The 21,027-nt window shown below is 40.2% G+C and overlaps 1 protein-coding gene across 1 annotated transcript in view; it reads right to left on the reverse strand.

Annotated features, from left to right (window-relative positions):
* GFRA1 (GDNF family receptor alpha 1) overlaps positions 1-21,027 on the reverse strand; it is a gene marked incomplete at both ends in the record, with an annotated part of 145,755 nt that overhangs the window by 33,466 nt on the left and 91,262 nt on the right. Inside the window, 2 exons of the mRNA XM_084290376.1 lie at positions 19-128; positions 16,279-16,618. Of these exons, the coding sequence (XP_084146502.1) occupies positions 19-128; positions 16,279-16,618 (450 nt within the window). The remainder of the gene's footprint in view (positions 1-18; positions 129-16,278; positions 16,619-21,027) is intronic.

Raw genomic sequence — 21,027 nt, forward strand, 5'->3', positions numbered from 1 at the left:
CCCTCCCTGCATTCTTACCAATAAGCCCCGAGTAAGCGAGGAGGCAGTCAGCATAGTTCTCCTTCAGACAGCTACTAACAGACCGTGACTCAGGCTGGCAGTTTGTGAAAAAATCTGCAAGGCGAGATCTGCAACATGAAAAAAAGGCATATCTTTAAAAATCAAGCCTGCAGGCATTCTTACCTTTTACAGTCTTTTTATTTTTCAACAGCACTTAGTATTTTTAACTTCGATATACATTGGACACATTTCAGTTGATAAGGGTCTCTTTCCAGATTCCATTTCTGAAACCAGAACAAAAAAGTGTAAGAAAACAGCAAAAAGGGACAAAATGACAGGGTCATGCACGCCCTTTGCTAAAAGAAATGCTCTGCATTTTCATGCCAAAAAAAAAAAAGACAAAGAGACATTTTATCATGAGTGGTCATTTTGCCTAGATCTGAACTCTGGAATCTGTTATTCTATAGGAACAGAACACAGTTTCTGCTAGTTTACTCATTACACAAGACTATGTTTTTGCTCCCTGAGCCCTCTTACTCCATGACTTGAGGCAGGACCTGCTTTAGTTCTGCCCTGAATTTCCAGGGAATGGGCTTACCCCTGCTCTGCACTTGCCGGCAGAGCCAACTGGCTGAACTGGGCAGATCCAGATGGCATGATCTACACACTCCCCTGGAGCAATGGTACTGAGAATCTATCTGTTCTTGTAAAATGTGCATTTATCTAAAGTTTACAGCATTGAGCTCAGAAGAAGAATGTGTGCTCTGCATCCAGTTCTGCTACTGAATTTTTATCTCTGCTTGCCTTAGTTACCCCATTTCCAAGAGGGGGAGAGCACTGCTCACCTCTGGAAAAGTGCTTCAATACTAGGGCTAAAGCCCTATCTCAATTAACATTATGACTTTGGAAACAAAGAAGAGAGTTCCTAGCAGCTAGAAGCTGTTCTGTCAATTTGCACTTTAAAAGCCATGTAATGCTCCCATCCAGGTCTGTAAAATTTGAGAGGCATCACTGAGTCAAGGTCCACATCCTGCAGTCTATCTCCTGCCCATCTTAACCTTCTCTCCTTAGCTGTGATTGTGTTTTCAGTTAGACTTGGAAGCCTCTTGGAGCAGTGACTTTTGTTTATTTATGAAGTGTCATTTAGACCTTTGACTCCATGAGCAAAATGGTTTAACCTCCCTGCATCCCTTTTCCTCCGTGAAAAAGGAATGAAAGTGTTCTCTTGCTTATAACAACTCAGAGTGTTTTTTCAGAATAAGATGTTTAATCTTTGCAAAACCCTTTCAAAATCAGGATGCTGTCATATATGTATTTCCATCTCTGCTCCAGCATTATGTAGATTTGCAATAGAAATGTTCTTTTTTAGTTTTGCAGCAAAACCATAAAAGTTAGCAGAAACAAGTGATTTGCACAGATTTTATTTGTTTGGCATGCTCCAGAGACTAATTATCTTTGTTTGCTTTATTGTTTTTCCTATCTCAGAATGGGAATGGATGTACATCATTAATTGGCATGAAAATAGTGATGGGCAAACTTCAAAAGGTTCACAGGCTTAGTATCAAAAAGCATCCTATAAAGAGATTGTATGCAAACCATACCTGAATTTATCTGAGCCATTCTCATGACCTCTTTTTAGTTCCATCCATAACTGTCCCGACAGCAGCAAATTCAGGGTTTCCTTCAAACCACAGTCAACTGCCAGGTTTTCACTCCCTCCTTTCACTTATTTAACCATTTAACCTTGTGATGGACATTTGTACCCAGCTAACCTTTAACAGCTTGAGAAAGTCAAGCTCTCTACATATCCTTCAAGATGTTCTATATGTCTAGATTTCCATAGAATCTCCATTTTACTGGTGTACCTACCAGGGCACAAGCTGAGAAGACACAGATTACAATGATGGGAAGAGTTAAATAGCACCATGAAGAGAATTTGGGCAAGGAAACCCTATGTCACTGTGGTGACTCGCTCTCTGTCAATAATCCAAAGATCCAGCTTTCTGGGCAACTGGGAACAAAGATCGTTGACAGTTTCTAAGGTTTCTGTAAATCCTACTAATAGCAATCATTTCATCATTCTTAATTGTACAGTTCTGCCTTAGATTATTATTTGCATTGGTCCAGAAATATACACTCCTTTTCTCTGAATGTAAGTACTGATAACTATGGAATAAAACCAACCATTTACTACCCTGTATGCTTGAATAATTTATTTGTTGTAGTAAACACGGAAGGAAACTAAAATTGCTCTGCTGATCCCTTTGCGTACAGCCTGATTTCTATGTTAATTTCTGAAGATCTTTTGTGGTTGCAGAAGGTAATAACCTAATAATGTTGCACATTTACATTTTCATAAGCCAAATATAGTTCAGATAGATCTGGTCCAAGCATTGCTGGACATAGTCATACACATCCCCTCTGAGTCATCCAAACTTCATACTAACAAAGTTCTTACTCCCTTCTGACCTGTCATTCATGTGGATAAACTTCCATGGGTTATAAAGTTAAGACCAGCAAATAAAAACAGAAACAAGTGTCCACCTGCCATAAAATAACTCCACCGTGCTCAGTGAAGACCTGCTCATTGATGATCTAGCCCTGAGTTTCCAATAGAGCGACACCAAGAAAAGTGTCCTCATCAATAATACAAAACGGTGGTACTGCTGCTTGTCTACAGAGAGACAAATTAGCCTAATTGGAAACAGTATAATTTATACTAAATTATTGCATATGATTATTAAGAAGAGTTTGGGTAAAAGAGACAATCCTTTCAGGCATGCTTGATAAGCAATCAGATGATAACAGTCTATTAAAAAAAAAACAACATATATGCAAATTGTGCTAACTTTGTGCTTCTTCAGCAGGAAACAACTTGAGGTTAGCAACTTGTGGGTAAGTGTCTAACTCACAGCTGAGCAGTTTGGTATCTACAGGACAAACAGCGCTTGAACCATGTGTGCCCATGGTTTTACATGTGCAATGTACATACGTGTATCTATTTACTAGGTGGCTAGATACAAAACCAGGAACTTTTTATATTGTGCTTAACACTTAGAAGGAGCTAATAATTTCTTTTTCCATGTAAGAATCACAAATCCTTTGTGTTCAGCAGCATTAATGATTCTTTCCTTTGCATAATAAACAAACAAATAAATAAATAAATAAAACTGAAGAGCAGCACCCAGAAATCTTTTTCCTAGGAAGAAAAAAACAAAAAACTTCTCTTTGTAGAGAAACAAACAAACTAACAAACTAACCAAAACACAAACAAAATTAAATGAGTTCTATCTTAGCCCTGGAAAATCTAATCTCCTCAAAGTACATTGTAGACCTTCTGGAAAGCTTACTTTTAAATATTTTGTATAGCACTACCTGAAAAAATAAGAATAATCCTACTGGCAAATTCAAAGAAAATCTGATCAAACAACAAACAGTCTTTCTGTGAAAAAGAGAAAAACAAAAATCAAGCCTACTGTTCTCTAATGTTTTGTGTTAGCACCAGTAAAATAATTTGTAAAAGTTAAGAATACAAAGAAAACAAAGATAATTTGTTTACCTTATGATACTAGTTCTTCAGATACTCAGCAGGGTAAATCAAAACTCAAAATTTGCTTACAAATAAGGCTTGTTAATAGCAGTATTGTGTTTAATCTGCTCATAATTTTTGAGACAATTTAATTTTATATTAGCACAGCTTGTTGCATAGGCAACATTGATTAGGTTTTCACTAAATTTATTTTCAAGGTTTTGTAGAAGTTATTTAATGAAATTATCTTTGTTATTTATCCATACTCCCTCTTTAAAGTTCACCAACTCAACTTCATCACTGGCTGCACAGAAATGCAGGATGCAATATGTGAAGGTATAGTCCAAATAATGAAGTTGCAGATAATTTCTACATCTGCATTTTCAGTTTGGATGCACTGTAAACCACGGTTTACTGGAAATCAACTTTATGAAGCAAATATACCTTTCCAAAAGTTACCCTTATCACTGGGCTATTGGGTGTTGATTTCCCTTACTTCTGTTCTTCTGGCTTTATGAATTTTCAACTGCTTGTAGGCAGGGGCACTAAAGAGAAATCTTCTCTCTTAGGTTTCCCTTTGCCGTGGTGATACTAACCTGAGAAGGACACTAAATATGAATCTTCTGCTGACTGCATTCATGTACACTGCCATGCCCAAGTGAGTGGTTACAACTTCTTACCTTGGTTATGAACACGGGCAGCTAGGGTTGCTGTCCTGTATTCACCTCAGTGACGGTTGGGTGAAGTCTGAACATGCTCACTACCGCCTCTCTTTACATTGCTGCTTGTGTTTAGGCATCTATTTATGGCTCAACAACAGTACCATAAAGGGTTCGTAAATGCCAAAGCTGAGTGACTGGAGTGACTACACTAATTAGTTAAAGCTGCTCTAGCGTCTAGACACCATTTGGCAGATGCAGTGCAGTCACGTAAGGGAAGTGTTGCATCAATATTCAAAAGAGAAAAGAAATATAAATCTGACACTGAGAAATTTCAGACTAAGTCAATGAATATATGTCAGAGTGATAAATGACACCATTATAGGGGGAAAAAAAAAAGCCAAAATAGCTGTTCCTCTTTTGTGGGGGTCAAATGTAGCATCTTGCTCCATAGCTACAAATAGCTCCTGTATAGCTGGGGTGGTGCTATGTCTGTCTGCTGGGATGCAATATGGGCAAGAGGTCTTGATATGTGTCCAAACTAACAGGTTCTTTGGTGGAGGAGCTTTTCATTTTCTCTTTGTTTCATAAACACGCAGTGAGTGGGCAGAAAGAAAACAAGGCAAAAGCTACACAAGAAACTCTCTCAACCAGTGAGCTGAAAAAAAACACAAAGTGGCTCCATCACTAGAGAAATGATCCTCCCTGCACCTAGTAATTTAGAGCCGACCCATCTTTGAAGACTGTTTTTCATTAAAGGCACTAGAAATGTGCAATACTAGTACATGTCAGATCACCTTAGCTGTGGACACACTACTGAGAACCTGTAAGCAACCATGATTTTTTGCCATTTTTGACTCTTTCTTTAAATGGGCATTTTTACATATATTTATTGAACAGGAATTTTAATTTCTTTCAGCAGAAACATGTTGGTTTTTCTTTGGCTGTTGTCCTCCTCAACCAGTGACCGTGTCAGAGCCCTGAGGGGCGTTAGGCCCCTGCTCACCTCTGGGGCTCCCCCACCTGCCCACGGCCCCCTCCAGCCCGCCACAGCCCTGCCCTGCCTGAGGGCCACACTGAGCAGGGCCACTTGGCCAGTCCCTGTCCCCAAAATGGTGCCTGACGCCCGGGGCTGCCCCTGGCTGTGGCAATGGGTCAAGCCCGGCCTGTGAGCTCCTGGCCTGCTGATCCTGGAGGTCCCCACAGAGCCCCCGGCCTTCACTGAGCCCTGACACACACCTGAGCATTCATGCCTTTTTTGAAGTGAAAAAAAGCAATTTTGAGCATTTTTACTTCTTTTTGAGGGGTAAAAAAATGTGAAGATTAAACAGCAGACCGCTTGGCTCCCAAAACCTAAATACCAAAAGCAGTTTCTCTCATGTGAGACGATCCAAATCTTTTATAAAAACCATTGCAGAAACCATTGTGGCATCTTTGATCCCAAACATCAGCTACTAGCTGGAAGAAGCTGTATTTTATCTGTTTTTGCTTTTGTTTTGTTATTTTAAATGACTTGTAGCCTAAGCCCACGCCAATATTTGATTCCAGATCTGATTTATCTTTAAAAATTGTATTGTTTATCTGGAAGTATGTAAAATACAGACACTCCTCAATTACGTACAGGCAGCCTATTTGGGTTGTGGAGTAACTGGCTACAGAAACAAAGAGCAGAGACCACACAGGATTTATCCCGAGGCCTCTCGGCTTCACGGAGCTGGCTCCAGGCACCACGGCAGCCCACCAAGGCTTCCTGCTCCAGATGAGCACCCGTGCGTCGCCCCAGCAGGCTTCTGCCTTGCTGGCCGACTGCACCATGCTCCCAACCTTGCCTGATGCCACCTGCATTATCCAGGCTTTCTGCTTACAGGACATATAATAACCCAGGTAGTGGAGAGCTAACTACTAGAAAGTCAGTCACGTAAAATTAAGAACACTTCCGCCTATGCATATTTATATTTTAAAATCAACAATATAAATGTATTCTTTCTATTTTTCTACTAACTCATTTTTTTTCTGATTAAAAAGTGCTCTAAAATAAACATACTCCACGCCTGGTTTCTATTATTGTATCTTATGCAATGCATAATAAAATATGTCACATACCATTTGCCTTTAATCCTATTCTTTCCCATTGCTCAGGTTATCTGCAAGGGATCTGCTGGATATTTTTACACAATGTCTGCTACAGAAAACCGTAAGACCTTACCAAAACACTAATCTCATCGTTTACCAGCGTTAGTTAAAGCCTCTAAGTAACTCAAGGTCATGTGTTAGAGTAATTTTATTCTAATGTATTAGGTCTCCTTTGGATTTCAGGAAAACTACTAAGCTCAAATGTGGTCCTAAATAAGTATGATTTATTTGCAATTGGGGAGTGTAAATATTTTTATACTACTGACCTTTTGTGTAGTAAAACCAATTTTGAAAAATATGGTGCAAATCCCGAGCACAAGGTAATGCAATAAAGAATTAGAACAGTGATTTTCTGATGCAGTGACACAAAACAGAATTTTCTCTTTCTGCTTGCAAAAAAAAAAAATTACCTCAGACCATATTTTAGAGGCCTGTTTGAGAGAACATCTGGAAAGCATTCCTCAGGAAATCAAACCTATATTAAATATGTTTTGTGGGGCTCTGTTTCCTTGCATTGACTTTAAGCATGCATAATGTGTTTCTGTCTTCTCAACTGCAAAGAAAACACTTTTCTGAGCATCTTCTACAAACTGATAGGCTGAACTGTCAATCCATGATTTCTGTCAGGGGATGCTGGTAAGATTTCTGTTTAGTCTATCTGTAACAAAGCTCTCCAATAACATGAACAAATCCACTAGCTACTTTCAGAGTACCAAGAGATTGTACATTTTCATTTTATTTCATTTCCTTTACTCTGTTTAATTTTAAGCTTCTAAATATAAATGACTGTCATGTTTAAAGATGTCCAAGCCCCAGAGTGTCTCTTGATAGCATGTTTCTCAGGAAAGAACTAGTCCATTAGGGATAGAGTTGTTCTCACTTCATTAGCTGGGCAGACAGGAGTGTCTGAATTACAGACTGGAAACCTAAGAAAATCATTGTCACGCTCAAAGAGCAAGCCAAAGAAATTAGTGCCACAGCAAGTCCTTGAGTGTGCCACTGGATGCTTAGGTGTTTATTAACAACTATATCTGTGCACGCTGAAAGGATGTGGTTCCAAGTACCTGAGAAAGACATCTATGACAATAATATTCTCTGTAACCACTTGAATAAACTATAACAGAATATTGCTGGTTCAAGCATGAAACAAAATTGGAGTCTGGAGATGGAAAACAATCTAAAGTAAGCATCTATACAAGCATCTCGGTTCTCTGTTTACCAGAGAAGTTCCTGTTGGCAAAAATATGATGCACTGGATCATCAGGTTTCCTAAGGTTATGTAGGGATTCTTTCTGTATTCCAATGTCCCTGCAGGGGCATCCCTGAACAGAATAGCTCTGTGTCCACTCACTCCCTCCCAGTCTTTCCTGACTAAAGGAAAGAAAGGGTGCCCAGTGCATCCTTGCACTTGATTGTGCAGGGCCCGCAGCCAACATAGCTGAAACTCATCCTGAAGCTATGCTAAAAGCTGTTCTGACTTCAGGAGTCAGACAACAAATTTCAAGTCAGAACCACAGCAGATAAAAGCAGATTAGAGTCTCTTTTGTTGGGAAGCTTTTTATGTCATGCACAAAACATCCCCATCAAATAGAAAGTCCCCGAGTTCTGGCACTAGCAAACCAGTATAGCATTGATCTTATTCAACATGTTTTACTTGGTTTTAGAAGATACACGGATGTTCCATGCTAAGAAAATCACTGTTTTATAGAATAGGATTGGAAAATAAATCACTTTTACCAGTTAAGGATGACATGGACAGTCTAGGCTTGTTGTTTCTTTTTTTAATCTCCACTGTCAAAAAAACTGAATATGGCCACAGCAGCTAAGAGAGCTGACAGCCTGTGATACATCCAGCTGATTACAGAAGTTCATCTGAAAGACACTGTCCATTTTGAAGAATACTTTGCAGTGCTGCATGATGACCAGTTACTGAGACATATCTCCAGCATTTCACAAGGCCTAATTAGAAGAGGGAGCATCGTAACTGACAGGACAACCACAGTAGTTTGTGCTTGAATTGGAGCAAGAGAAAATGAACTAAATATTCAAATAATACAGGCAAGATTTAATTTAACAGACGTCTAACTCATAAAGGCTTTATAATATAAAAGCTTATTTTAATGGTTTTTAGTATGTTTTTGAACTGTAAGCACAAATATGTGAATGTAAGGGCATCTATTAATAATCTTTGGCAAGGGTCACATTCATCTCACAGAAAATCTATATTCAGCAGTAAACACATATCAGAAAACTTTCCCTGTGCCACTTGCTTTAAAGCCAGGAGATAATCAAAGCATAGGAAACAACTTCTGTGCTGAGAAGTCTTTTCAGATATTGGTACATTTACATGTGGCTTTCCACTTAACAGCAGTTACTCCAACAGTAGCATGGTAGTGCTTAAAACATAATGAAAGCAATGCAATTTCTATTCAGTAAACATTAAAATGCTAAAATTTGAAAATATGCATGTGGCTGTCACTTGTTCTGTTGAGAAACAAAGTTTTATTTTTAGTTCTAGTGCTTACATTATCTTGCAGCTATTTTAATGGATGAACTGCCACCAGAAATATTCTCTCACTAGGGCCTGATGTAGAGTGATATAAATAACCTTTACAAAGTCCAGCATAATGGAATGGCAAAATCAGTTGACATTCTTTTAATTAGCACTGCCTGAAGATTCACCTACACAGAACAGGAATAGCCGAATTCATCCCTGGAATAAATCCACTGAAGTCACTGATCTCAGAGGATGTACACTGGAAATGGACTTGATATAGTATCTCTGTTATACACATAAAACATATCATGGTTTCTTGCCTTTAGTATATATGTGGTTTGAGGTAAATGAGGAAACATTTTGATTTATGAAAGAAAATGCTATTGTGTGATATATATATATATCTCCCTTGACTCAGAAATAGCAGATTAGCCAAATGTGACTGAGAGTATATTAAAAGGGATCAAAAATGTTCTCTTCAACAGATTTAACAGATTAGTGAGTGGAAACTACTCATGCAAACCAGTGGATGCTGAACTTCTGCTCTCTACAAAAAATCTCTCAATTAACAATTCAACAAATCAGTGGTAACAGTAGTCTTACTGGAACCCCATACAGCAAAGCAATTAAGAGCTTGCTTAACCGTAAGAACATGAGTAGTTCCAAATTTAGATTCTATTAAAGTTTAATGTCAAATCTAACTTTCCTGGCTTTCAAAAATTTTGACTAAACATGTGTGAAACTGCTTCATTAACAAATGTAGTTTCAGCTGTCCTGCGTGATAAAGGAACAAACAAATGGGTTGAATTCCCGCTGCTGTAACCCCCTTTCTGGCTCATGTTTCTAATCTGCATTTTTTTTTTAATAGTATTATACAGGCAATTTTCATTTCTCACCTAGAGAACAAGCTTTTTCAGATACAATGATGCACAGAGAGGAAGGACCTTGTTTGGATGATGATAATACCCCCAAGATCTCAGAGCTGAAGTTTACTGGTGGCTGTGAGTACTTTAACTCGCTGCATTGTTTTGGCTAACAAGCGACTGACCTGGAAGATCAGGTATCTAAATATGATCCATAAAAGTCTAATAATTTGTATCCAATTCCATTTTATGATTTTTCTAACAATCATAAATATTTTATTCCTTCTTTCACTTTTGCAACTCTGCAGAAAGGTAATAATGGATATTCAGCACCACAGTTAGCTCTTATCCTTAAAAAATACTTAGGAAGGAATACCAGGACTTCAGCAACATGAGGATACTGCCAAAGCTACACCATGCAAAACATAAAACAGCTGAACCAAAGAGCTCTGACAATGCTTAGCTTCTGTTTTACAGACAATGGGCATAAAAGAATTACACTACCTTTTTATGATTACATTCCTGGGTTTCAAGAATGAGTGGAGGCACTAGCTGGCTGCAGAAATGCTGCTTGGAGAGTTTTAAGCTTGCCTGCCAAAAGACCTCGGTGTGAAGATACTGTCTGGTTACTGCTTCTTCAAGCATAAAAAAACCCTGTGCTTGAGGATCTCCTCACTGTTAAAGCACAAAGTGATGTGAAAGTTTGGTGCAGGAATACAGCTGAGCCATTTTTCTAATTACTATATCCTTGCTCGCATCTTTGCTTCTCTCACTGCTCAACAAAATGTCAATCATCCAGCACGTTTTTAATCTTCAAGACCCTCTTAAGCAGAACAGAGAGAGTATAAATGAGGACTGGCCAAGCAGATCTCGGCACTCCAGAACAAAATCTATCTACACTTTAACAGGGACAAAGCACTTGGTTTGCTAGTTGTTCTGATTTTTAGATTCCTTAGGGATTTATGGATATGTTTTAAGGAGGAACTGCTTGATTCCTTCTGAGTTTTGATCAGAGGAGAGAAATTTTAAATGTGTTGGGGGAGGGGAGAGTAATACTATGTTTTACTCTGCTAACGAAAGACATCAATGTAATGAATCATGTAAAGGACTCAAAAGGAAGCAAGTAATTTGATATTGCAGCATTTTCTACTTTATTTTCCCTTGACTTGAAAGGTTTTTGCTTATTTTGCAAAGTCTGCATTTTTTTTCCAGGCTAGCAATTCCCCCAACACCCCAAACTTCACTACACCATCATGCTCCAAGCATACCAGCTTGTCCCACCTCCCCCCAGACCCCATCATCTGAATTTTTTGAACTGTGATCATTCCTGTCTATCAATTCATTCATTAAAAGACCAGGTTTTCCACTTTTTCCTCCCTCGCTTGGCCCTGTGCAGCCAGGGAACCTCCCCTAGCCAAGCCCAGAGGCCAGGAGCAGAGAGCAGAGAGCCCCTGCAGATAGTCTGAGCCCAGGCTACCCCCGTTACCCTGCAGACATCCTGCATCCAGCGCAGGGTGAGTCAGGCAGCACACGAAGTTTCTCGCCCACTCCCTGACTCTGCCTCCAAACAAAATATAGACAGCCTGCACGTCTCTCGAAATCAAGAGCATCCCTGTTCTAATGTCCTTAACTGCATTATGAAAACTACGTTGCTGTCCTGGTTTTGCATACCCACAGCACAACAGTAATCTCAAGGAGCTGCCAGACAGCTTCAAGTGCCCAACTGATTTAAAAACCCCGGAGGGACACAAATCCAGCTCTGTTGCACAGAACTGTACCCTGCCACTGCGTCCTTCGTGACAACACCCAGTGGACAGCCACCTAGAGCCTGGCAGAGACCACGCAGTGCAGCCCAGCAGCTGGCCACCAAACTGTAACTGGTATAAGCTACAGGCTCCAGGGGGGAGCATGCACCTATGGTTTCCCTCTCATTTTCTGAATTACAGATGATCACTGGACTGTGGCACGATACTGAGGGAGGAAAAGAGCCACACGCAGGAGAGCCATGAGGAGGGGCTGTAAGAGGCTGTAATGGAGAGGATCCCAATGTGGCAGCGGCAGTGAAAGTCAGGTAATGACTGGGAGATCTGGGAAGAGGAGATGAAAGGGGCTAAGCAAGGGGAAGAGGTGTGAGGATAAAGCAAGGGAGGAAGCAGGAACAATGAAAGAGAAGCCTAAGGAATAGAAGAATTGAGGAAAAAGCCCTGTTTCTCCTCCACCTCTTCTCTCTCCCCCACACATCCCTTGAATGCCCTCCTCCCTGGTACTTGCTAACGCTGCAGCTGAAGCCTCCCTCCTAGCACAAGAGGCTGGGCTCCCCCTTTTCTGTAGCAGGACACAGACGGCTGGCTGAACACTTAGAGCATCTCTTCACAAACTTCCTTACAGTCTTTAGCCACCACTCCTCTAGTAAACCTTACCCGTGAGGGTGTGCAGTCTGCATCACATAAAGTGCCTGTTAAGGAGCAGTGCTCAGGTCCCGTGCAGAGAGGCCACTTGCACAAACAGGTGCTGGCGTGAAGCGCTCACAGACCTGCACACAACTTATGATAAACAAGCACAGATACACTGGCTCCCTTTTCATGGGAAATCATCGTAAGAAATTTCAACAGAATATAAAGAAGGGAAATTAATTTCCTGGCAAGTTTCTTGCGTTTGCAGGAAACACAGCAAGCAGCTGAGCTTTTGTTCTAGCTCTCGCTGTGAATGAGCTATTTTACGCACTGATAAAAATGTTTGCATATCTTCATGCAAGGTCCTTATAACTGTACATGCTTTCACACAGAACTGAATATCTTTCACACAGAGTTGAATGTGTTCTTGCACCAAAATTAAGACTAAACAAGTGACTAGAAACAATTGACAGCAGTATCCCCAAACAATTGTATGAGGGGTAAGAACGTGCCAATGAATGCCAATGAAAGCACATTTATAAAGATTTGTATCTCACACTACCGAGTGCCAAAAATATCTTGCGTTTGAACTACCTACTTGCTATTTCACCATTTTGAGTGCAGCAATTGTGGAAGACAAGAAACTTGCATTCAATTACTAGATTCTTATTTAAGAAAAAAAATAATCTAAAAAGTCTTAAAAAAAAATAATCCTATCTTTTCAGATCTTTACAGCACATGGCTGTATTGATACTGTTCTATTTTTCTGCTCTGTTAATAAGCAATATATCTGCATCATTATCATTCTGCTCAGTGCCTGATGAACACATCCAGAAAACAGAAGTATGCAAATTCAAAACACTAATTATTAACAAGACCAAACTAATGTCTCACACTTTCATTGCTCAATGAAAACAGTATTTTGAAACACTGTCAAACATGATACTGACAAAAATGAAGCACGCTGTCCTGCCTTTACTGCAGAATGATATTTCTAAAGCATGCCAGTCAACTTTCTGAGGTTTAATTTGTGGCTGAAGTAATCAGAAGAGCAGTTCCCTCAGAGGTCTGAGATATTCCAGGACAACTGGTGAAAGTTTTTGACAGTACAATGATCTTCCTTAGAAGTTTTGTTTGTGTTCATAATGAAAAAGAATTCTAATGGCTTCTTTTTTTTTTTTTTTTTTTTTTTTTCTTTTTAGTTAGAGATGACAGGCATGCCTGAGAGCCTCCAATCAGTTTCAGAGTGGCATATGGACTGGGATACAAGGAGAGGCAGCAGAAAAATGATAATGAAAATGAACCATGAACCATTCAATATTCTGATGGAGTTGAAAAACTAGGACTGTTTACATAAGTCAGAGCTTACTTGCATTTCCTGACATTTCTGGTCTCTTTTTCCCTCAATCAAGACTTTATAACTGATCGATGAATGAATAAAAAAGAAAAAAAAAATCAAAGTGTCCTGCCATCTCAGTTAGGGGCATCTGCCATTTGGCTGAATTGCTTCTCTGCTCTTAATTCTGTTTAAAAAACAGATTCAGTGACATGTGCATCCAAAACAAAGCTTTTAAAGAACACCCAAAACTGAATGGTTAAATACATACTTGGGCATAGGCCCAAGTGACATTTTATATGGAACAGGGGCAGATTCAAAACTTGCATTTCTGAGCAAGCAGCATTTGGAAAACATTTACTTTCAGAAACCCTTTAAAAACCCTAAGAAACCCTTAGAACTTGTCCCCCTTGTTTTGCCTGGCATTATGAAGAAACTCTATTGGATGTAACAGGCATGCAAATAATAGTTTCTAAATGACAGTTTCACAGAAGTCAGAACATAGTCCTGATTTTTTCTCTCATTTAGATACTAGTTCTGATTTCAAAATGAAATAGAAGTTTTCAAAGTTAGATTTATATGTCTCATGACTACTGCTTTTAATTATTCTAAACATGCCTGGAATTACCACGTAGACTGATATTTATCAATGCCGATATTTTTAATAGCAGGGAGGAGATGTGATCTCTGCTTCTTCTTTCTTCCCTTGCCCAAGTCCCTGTTTTCGGGCAGATCGCAGGGAACAAGCCACACCATCTCCCTCTAAGTGCACAACAACTCAGAGACAAAATGCCTTTCACCACATTATGGATAGACTGGAACAGCTCTGCTGCTGTTTTCTCCCCCGTGGGACAGGAGAGGGGGAAGGTACTAAACATGCTAGTGGTTTAGACAGCCCTGGAGGTATTAGCATTGACATGGGACAGCCATCAGCAACCCGTGACATTTACTGTACCCCCAGGTGCAGAACCAAGCACTGCATTTTGCTGACCATGCCCTGACCCTGCAGACATCTGCCTGCCCATTCCCTCTCACCAGCACTGCCCTGCTCCTGGCAGCCAGGACTCACCAACACATGAAAGAGTCTAAATGATATAATTTGGAGTTTTAAAGAAAAGACGTCAGGGGAAGAACCCATAAAGAAATTCGTTTTCACCCTAGTGTTGGCTGCAGCCTTGGGCAACAGGAGCAGCCATATTCCCAAGCTCTGTTCTGCAGTGCTGGAACGGAGAAAGCAGAACACCAGGCCTATGAGGTCAGATTAAACAAAATGCCATTAAAAACTTAGCTGCTGGGACAACATTAGATCAAAGCTGACCAAAGGAAAACACAGTCATAAGAGAAGTAATGGCATTAATTTAACTACGCAATTCCTGAGCACTACAGCCTGGATAAAAGGAAGAAGTTTACCTATAAAACCCTCTCCCCCACTTCCCTGGCACTGTAACACACTGGAATTTTGGCAGAAAGTACACTGAAGATGCTGTAACTTAGCAGAGCCTGTGTTAAGACAATCTAGGTAAGACAGTATATACAATGAGAAAAGACTAACACTACAACATGGAAATGGAAAAGGGGTGGTTCTGCCTCCAGAACCAGTGTTCAGCTTTCACAAACTGCAACAGCCATGAAGGTGCTGAATGTAACTCGCTGAACTGCAATGGAAACTCTGCCCTCATTTAAAGCTGCTCTAGTCTGTGGCAGCAGTAAAGTGGCTCCTGACTTCCCCCAGCCACGGAGGGCAGAGCGTTGCTGCCTCCTCAGCCGCCAACGCCTCGGTTACGGGCAAGATGCTATGGCTACAAGTTTAACATCACCAGTGGAGATCTCATATCTGGACTTCAAAGTATTTTACCAGACATATGTATGTACTTGTCAAGGCATATACATGTATATACATATCTTCAGTGTCCTTGACATTTTACAATAGTGTTTATTTCCTTACTTGCATTTCACAGATTTTGTTAATCTACAGGGAATTGACACTTTCAAAATGAGCATGAGTTCTTGGGCTTAACTTCATAAACACGACATTAGCAGAACAGCATTCTTATATACACATACCCAATGCTAAGTAGGAATAAAGCATTTCCTATGGGCAGAGGACGTCCTGTATGGCACCAAATAAGCATCATGTGACAACCTGCAGGGAACTTAATAAAAGCAGAAGGGCCCAGTTTGTCATGCAAAGCATCGCTCTGTGCTGCCTGGCTGTGCCAAACACACAGAGGGAGGAGACTGGGAATCAGGTCACTGAATCTATGACCCTCCAGTTACATCAGCCTAGCACTTTTGTCAGGGTAGGGGAGATAAAACAATTCCAAACCTAGAACAGCTCTAACAAGACTGTGGGATCCAGTCCACAAATGTGGACTCCTTTTCTTTCCATGAAGCAGAAGTCTGCAGGTAGTCTGTTTATTGCGACTGTATATAAAGTCCACCATGTGGCTTGCATCCACTGTTGTTAGTGCTCACTCGCTATATCGCAATGACAACAAACCCCATTACAAAGAATAATTCTGTTTTCACCTGGTCACTAGTGGGACATAAAATCACTTTGAGACATCTTTTCATAGAGACACCTAATGAAAATTATCCCAACAAAAACATGCAAAAATTAAGCCCGGGATTAAAAAAATTCTTTCTTAATGCGAGGGAGTAGCTGTCAACAGCTCTGGAGCAGGCACGCACTGTAACCAGATGCAGGCTTTTGTTGTTCTGTTAGGGATGTCAGAGGCTTTCGCTGCTTTCCCTGACTCATCCTACTCCCTAGTGGATATTCTGACCCCCAGTCCTGGCAAATCCGGTAGTACCAAAAAGTTCTCTCTGGAACCTCATTAATCACTCCCCTGCCGTGTGCTATCTTACCTGCAGATGTAATTCTTCTTGCAGGATTCTTGTAAATTCAGGCAGTTTGGTTTCTCCCTGTCCTCATATGAACACACAGGAACAATAGTCTGCCGTCTCCTCTCTGTACAGGCTACGTCTCGACAGGAGCAGAAGAGCATCCCGTAGCTGTGCTTTGGGGGAACTTTGTCAAAAAATAGCCGGAGGGCCTTATGACACTTCCGCTTGTTACAGATTTCATTAGACGTGCTGCTGGTGCAGGGGGTTATGTAAGCAGATCTGAACCTCTTGCAGGTATCATTTAGGTTACAAGCTTTTGCTGCATCCAAGCAATTGTTCCCCTTTGAAAGTACTGGCTCCACTAGAAAAAACAACACAACAGCAGTAAGAAACGTGTCACATTTATATTGTGTTTTGACGTTTGTGTTTATTTCATTCTGTTAATGAGATCCTGATAATATATTTGTTACATACAAAACTTCCAGTGCCAGAAACCGTAACCAGTCCTTATGTTTCTTACGGTAATGGCTTAACAAGTGAACAAGAGCACAGGCATGCGTTACGATCAAAGCGCTGGCAAATAAATGACGACTACACCAGGCAGGCTGTACTTCATCTTCTTTGCAGCTGACATGCAGGATGAAAATTGGGAAAGACTTGGCCACACTTAAATGCTATTAAAATCACTGGTAAATTGGAAGGGATACATTTGGCCCGTTGCACAAGAGCACAGTTAGACCGTGGGCTCCTAATTCTGGTTTTGGAAAGCAGATTCTGTCATATTTTTTTTATTTTCCTTCAACAGTAAAAATGACATTCAGTGTCTACACCAAGAAATAATATTTAAATGTAATTTGTGTACTCTGCAGCATGTGAAAGCCACGTGCCTGTTACTACATTTTTTGAGGTCTAAAACAGCCCACAGAGACAGAAAGGCAAGCAGGTGCAGCCCCACGATTGAGAGGCCTCTGATGCCACCCACAAGCTCTGTGAGCTCCAGGATCAGATTGAGATATTTCTGTAAGACCTAGAAATACAACCTGAACCCTGAAAGTTTTATTGAGTGTACAAGCTTTGTAGATGATATAGAATTAACAAGTCACTGTGAAAGAAGTACTTTAAAACCAGGCGTCTCACTCCCTTACACACACGCATGCATATGCACACATTACGAGAAGCTATAGGAAAAAAAAAATAAGCTCAGATAAAAGTTAAGACTATAATTACACATTTAATTTGCAATACATTATCCAGATATTAAAATCCAACATATGCTTTGCTTGAAAATGATGGCAACTGGCATCGGAGTACAAAATTCAATTAAGAACAATTATAAAGTTGCTTTGGATAATGGGAATGCCAACATCACAGATCCAAGAAGATACATTAATTTCCCACTGCTACAGAATTTGCAAGCTGAACAAAAGATATTCTGCAAATATTGAAAACATTGCAGCAACCACTTAGACCTTTTCCCAGAAACTGAGTCCAAGGCCTTTGTACAACACAGTGCCATTCCTCTCCTTTCTCCTACCACCTTGCCCCTTGTTCCCTGACCAGGATGCCAAACAATCTTTTCTCTAATTTTTTTTTCATGGCAGGGACAGATGATGCTGTTTGGCTGGCATGGCACACCGAGTTACTGCATTTGCTTGAACTGCCTGTGCCTTGCATGCTAGCACACACTTAGCATTGCACAAACATATTACCTGCTACTACCCCATGCATCTTAGATGTTCAGAAACAACCCAATGGATAAGTAAAATGCATTGAATTTGTTTTTCACTCTAGTGATATGCAGTAACTACATTAATATATTTAGCATCTGTGTATTTAATATCCATGCTCTGAATCCTTCCCAAGCCCAGCTTCCTACACAACAAACTGCAAATTTCTGCTTATCTCCACACGCTACAAAATTATAATCATACAACATTTGCCTGTAAATTAACAGCCAGCCATTTCTTGTCAGTTTACGCTAAAGCAGATGCAGAAGAGATGCTATCGAAAATACAAACCTCTCATAAGGTTGTAACACTTTTATAGAAAATGTTGCATTATATGAACGTATATCTATAATCTTAACTATGAACTCTCCAAGTTATTTTCCTGTGATACAGTATATAGAATTATATGTTTGGTACAAATATAATTACTATGTAATCTGTAGGGCATATAATTATGCAATATATGAATAGTACATGCTAATTACTATGTGATTGCAGAGTAATTACATGGTTATTTGTGCCTGCGAGTCAACTGCTGAATTCCACTCTTTAAAACCAGATTCTGTGGAAGAGCTCTGAATGGGGTATAACAATGCAGACAGACATCAACTTACTTTATTATATAGCATTCTTTTAAAAGAAAAAAAAAAAAAAAAAGATGTACTAAAGCACCTCCTTGCTAACAATCGTATATATGTTTTCCATTAAGGATACACAGTTATATTAAATGTTGACAGAATTAAAAAGCTCTGTGAATGTGAACACCTCAAAAATCAAAAGGCACAGGTTAATGAAGCTTTCTGAAAATAGACCATATGCCAAATTCACTGACAATGCAAACAGCATTGAAAGTTATCTTGAAAAGAAGTTTAATCAGGTGCAAATTGTTCATACTCAATATTTATGCTCATTCATCTTTAACACAACTTCTATCTACCCAAGACTACTGTTCCTTCACATGTGAACTCTGAATGTGTACCTTTTTTTATTTTTGTTTTTGTTTGTTTTGCTGTTGTTGTTTGTTTGCTTGCTTGTTTTTAACTATCCCTGGCTGTAACTTGCCACTTGCCTTTTCTATTTTGATCCATAAGTCTCCAGCTATTGTTCCCATCTTATTTATCATTGCATTATAGAAATTACTTCTACCTCTTGTAACCAAGACTAACATACGGCACATAGGAGATCTGCATCCACTGCACTTGAATTAAATGAGACTGTCTGAACTTCTCGTTAGTGCCAGCTTCCCCCAAGCTTTTAAATCATGTTTTAATGCAAAATTTACAATCCAGAACACACTTTGTGCTTTGTTTTTATTGCAAAAGTACGAAGTAATTATTTCTATGTCCTGTGGTATCTACGAACAGTTAACAACACTGAGAATATTTCTGAGGATTACTTACGCAGCAGTAATACATAAGGTCAGAATTTCACCCAGCTTCTGTTCTGCAAAGCTTAAATTATTAAGACAGGCAGAAGTTTGGCTCTTACTAGGTACTGACTATGTTAAGAGCAAATGGATCTAATCCAGAGCTACTTTTCCTGCCAGCATCTCTCAGGAAAGGTCTGTGTAAGATCTTTTCCCAGTTCCCCCTCTCTTGGGGCACTTGGGTATGGACGGGAGGTGGTCAGACTGGCAGCCTGGGACAAGTGACAATCCCTGCTCACCACCATTTCCCCACCCAGAGCTCCCTCTCTCACAAGTTGCTTTGCCTTGGGCCCACGGTGGAACCCGTGTCAGACCACACAGCTCCCAGCTCCTGCCAAACCACTGCAGCCTCCCAGGTAAGCCACTTGCAGCCAATCTGTAAGCAAAGTCTTGTGCCTGTGTGCAGGGCACGGGTGCCCCCCTGCCCCTGGGGGCACGTCAGAGCAGGTTTGCAGGCACAGGTGTGCAGCCTCTTCTCAGAAGTCACTGGCAGCTGCGAGCTGCTTTGTGGCTATGGGCACCAGCCTGCTGCAGTGCCAGGCGGCGTCATGGCACAACAGGATAGAGTGAGGATGCCTAAAAACCTCCTCCTACCTGGCAGTTTGCTGTACAACGAGCCCAGAAACTCTGGGGCAGCAACAACTGGCTGAGAGATACTAACTTACCATGATAAGGATCACCAGCTCCCAGCTCTTCTACTGGGACTGTAACACTTGCCTACAAGGTGAGGTGTTTTTTCTTATCTATTTGACTGATGGGCCTTGTATTATAGTATAAGCTACAACGACTTTATTATTTCTCATCCCCTGAAACCTCCCACCCATGCCCATCATTTGCACAGCTGCAGCAGTTCTGGACTCAAGCCCTCATTGAGGCTTGGATAAAACAGCAGAAAGAAGCCAGCCAAAGTCTTTTAACCAGAGGTATTTCTAAAGTTTTAATAGGGCTTCCACTGCCCTGTCTGATCTTCCTTATGATTCACTCGCTTTCACAGTCACTTCACCTTCATCTTTCATCTTTCTTGCATTTCCATTTCTATTTCATTTCTGCATTTCTACTGAGCCTTTGGCTGTCTCCTCAACTCCTGTTAACTCCATAGTGCACAAGAAGGGATTCTCAGAGGATACTGGGAGCTTATTCCTGCTCCCATTACGTGGAAGCAGTGGAAGGACTATTACTTGTTCTGTAACGTTCATATTAAAAAGCAAAATGGACACAGGTTTCAATTTTCTTACATTACATAAAAAGCAATTTACTGAGGTTGTTATTAAAATTACAATTACTATTTGCAAGTAATCAGTATTAGTAGGCTTTTTGGGGTATTTAATGCACAGAGTGCTATAAAGAGAGAAGTAAAAATTAACATGATGGAAGGCAAAATTGCAAAGTAATAGAGGTGACTGTATGGGTATGGGTCTACTCCAAAGCAGGTACAGAATACTGCATATATAGGAACAAAAACCTGAGTGGGATAAGGAGGAGAACCACAACCCAACTCTAACAGAAGTGCTGCTATGGGGTTCACCAAAGTACTTGTGCTTTTTAAGAACAGAAGACTAAAAAAAAGTGGAAAACACGGGCAATATTGTCATCTGTATCTGAATGCATTCAGTTAAA

The sequence above is a fragment of the Netta rufina genome (genome assembly GCF_964035555.1).
Source record: "Netta rufina genome assembly, chromosome: 7".
NCBI classification, from domain to species: Eukaryota; Metazoa; Chordata; class Aves; order Anseriformes; family Anatidae; genus Netta; species Netta rufina.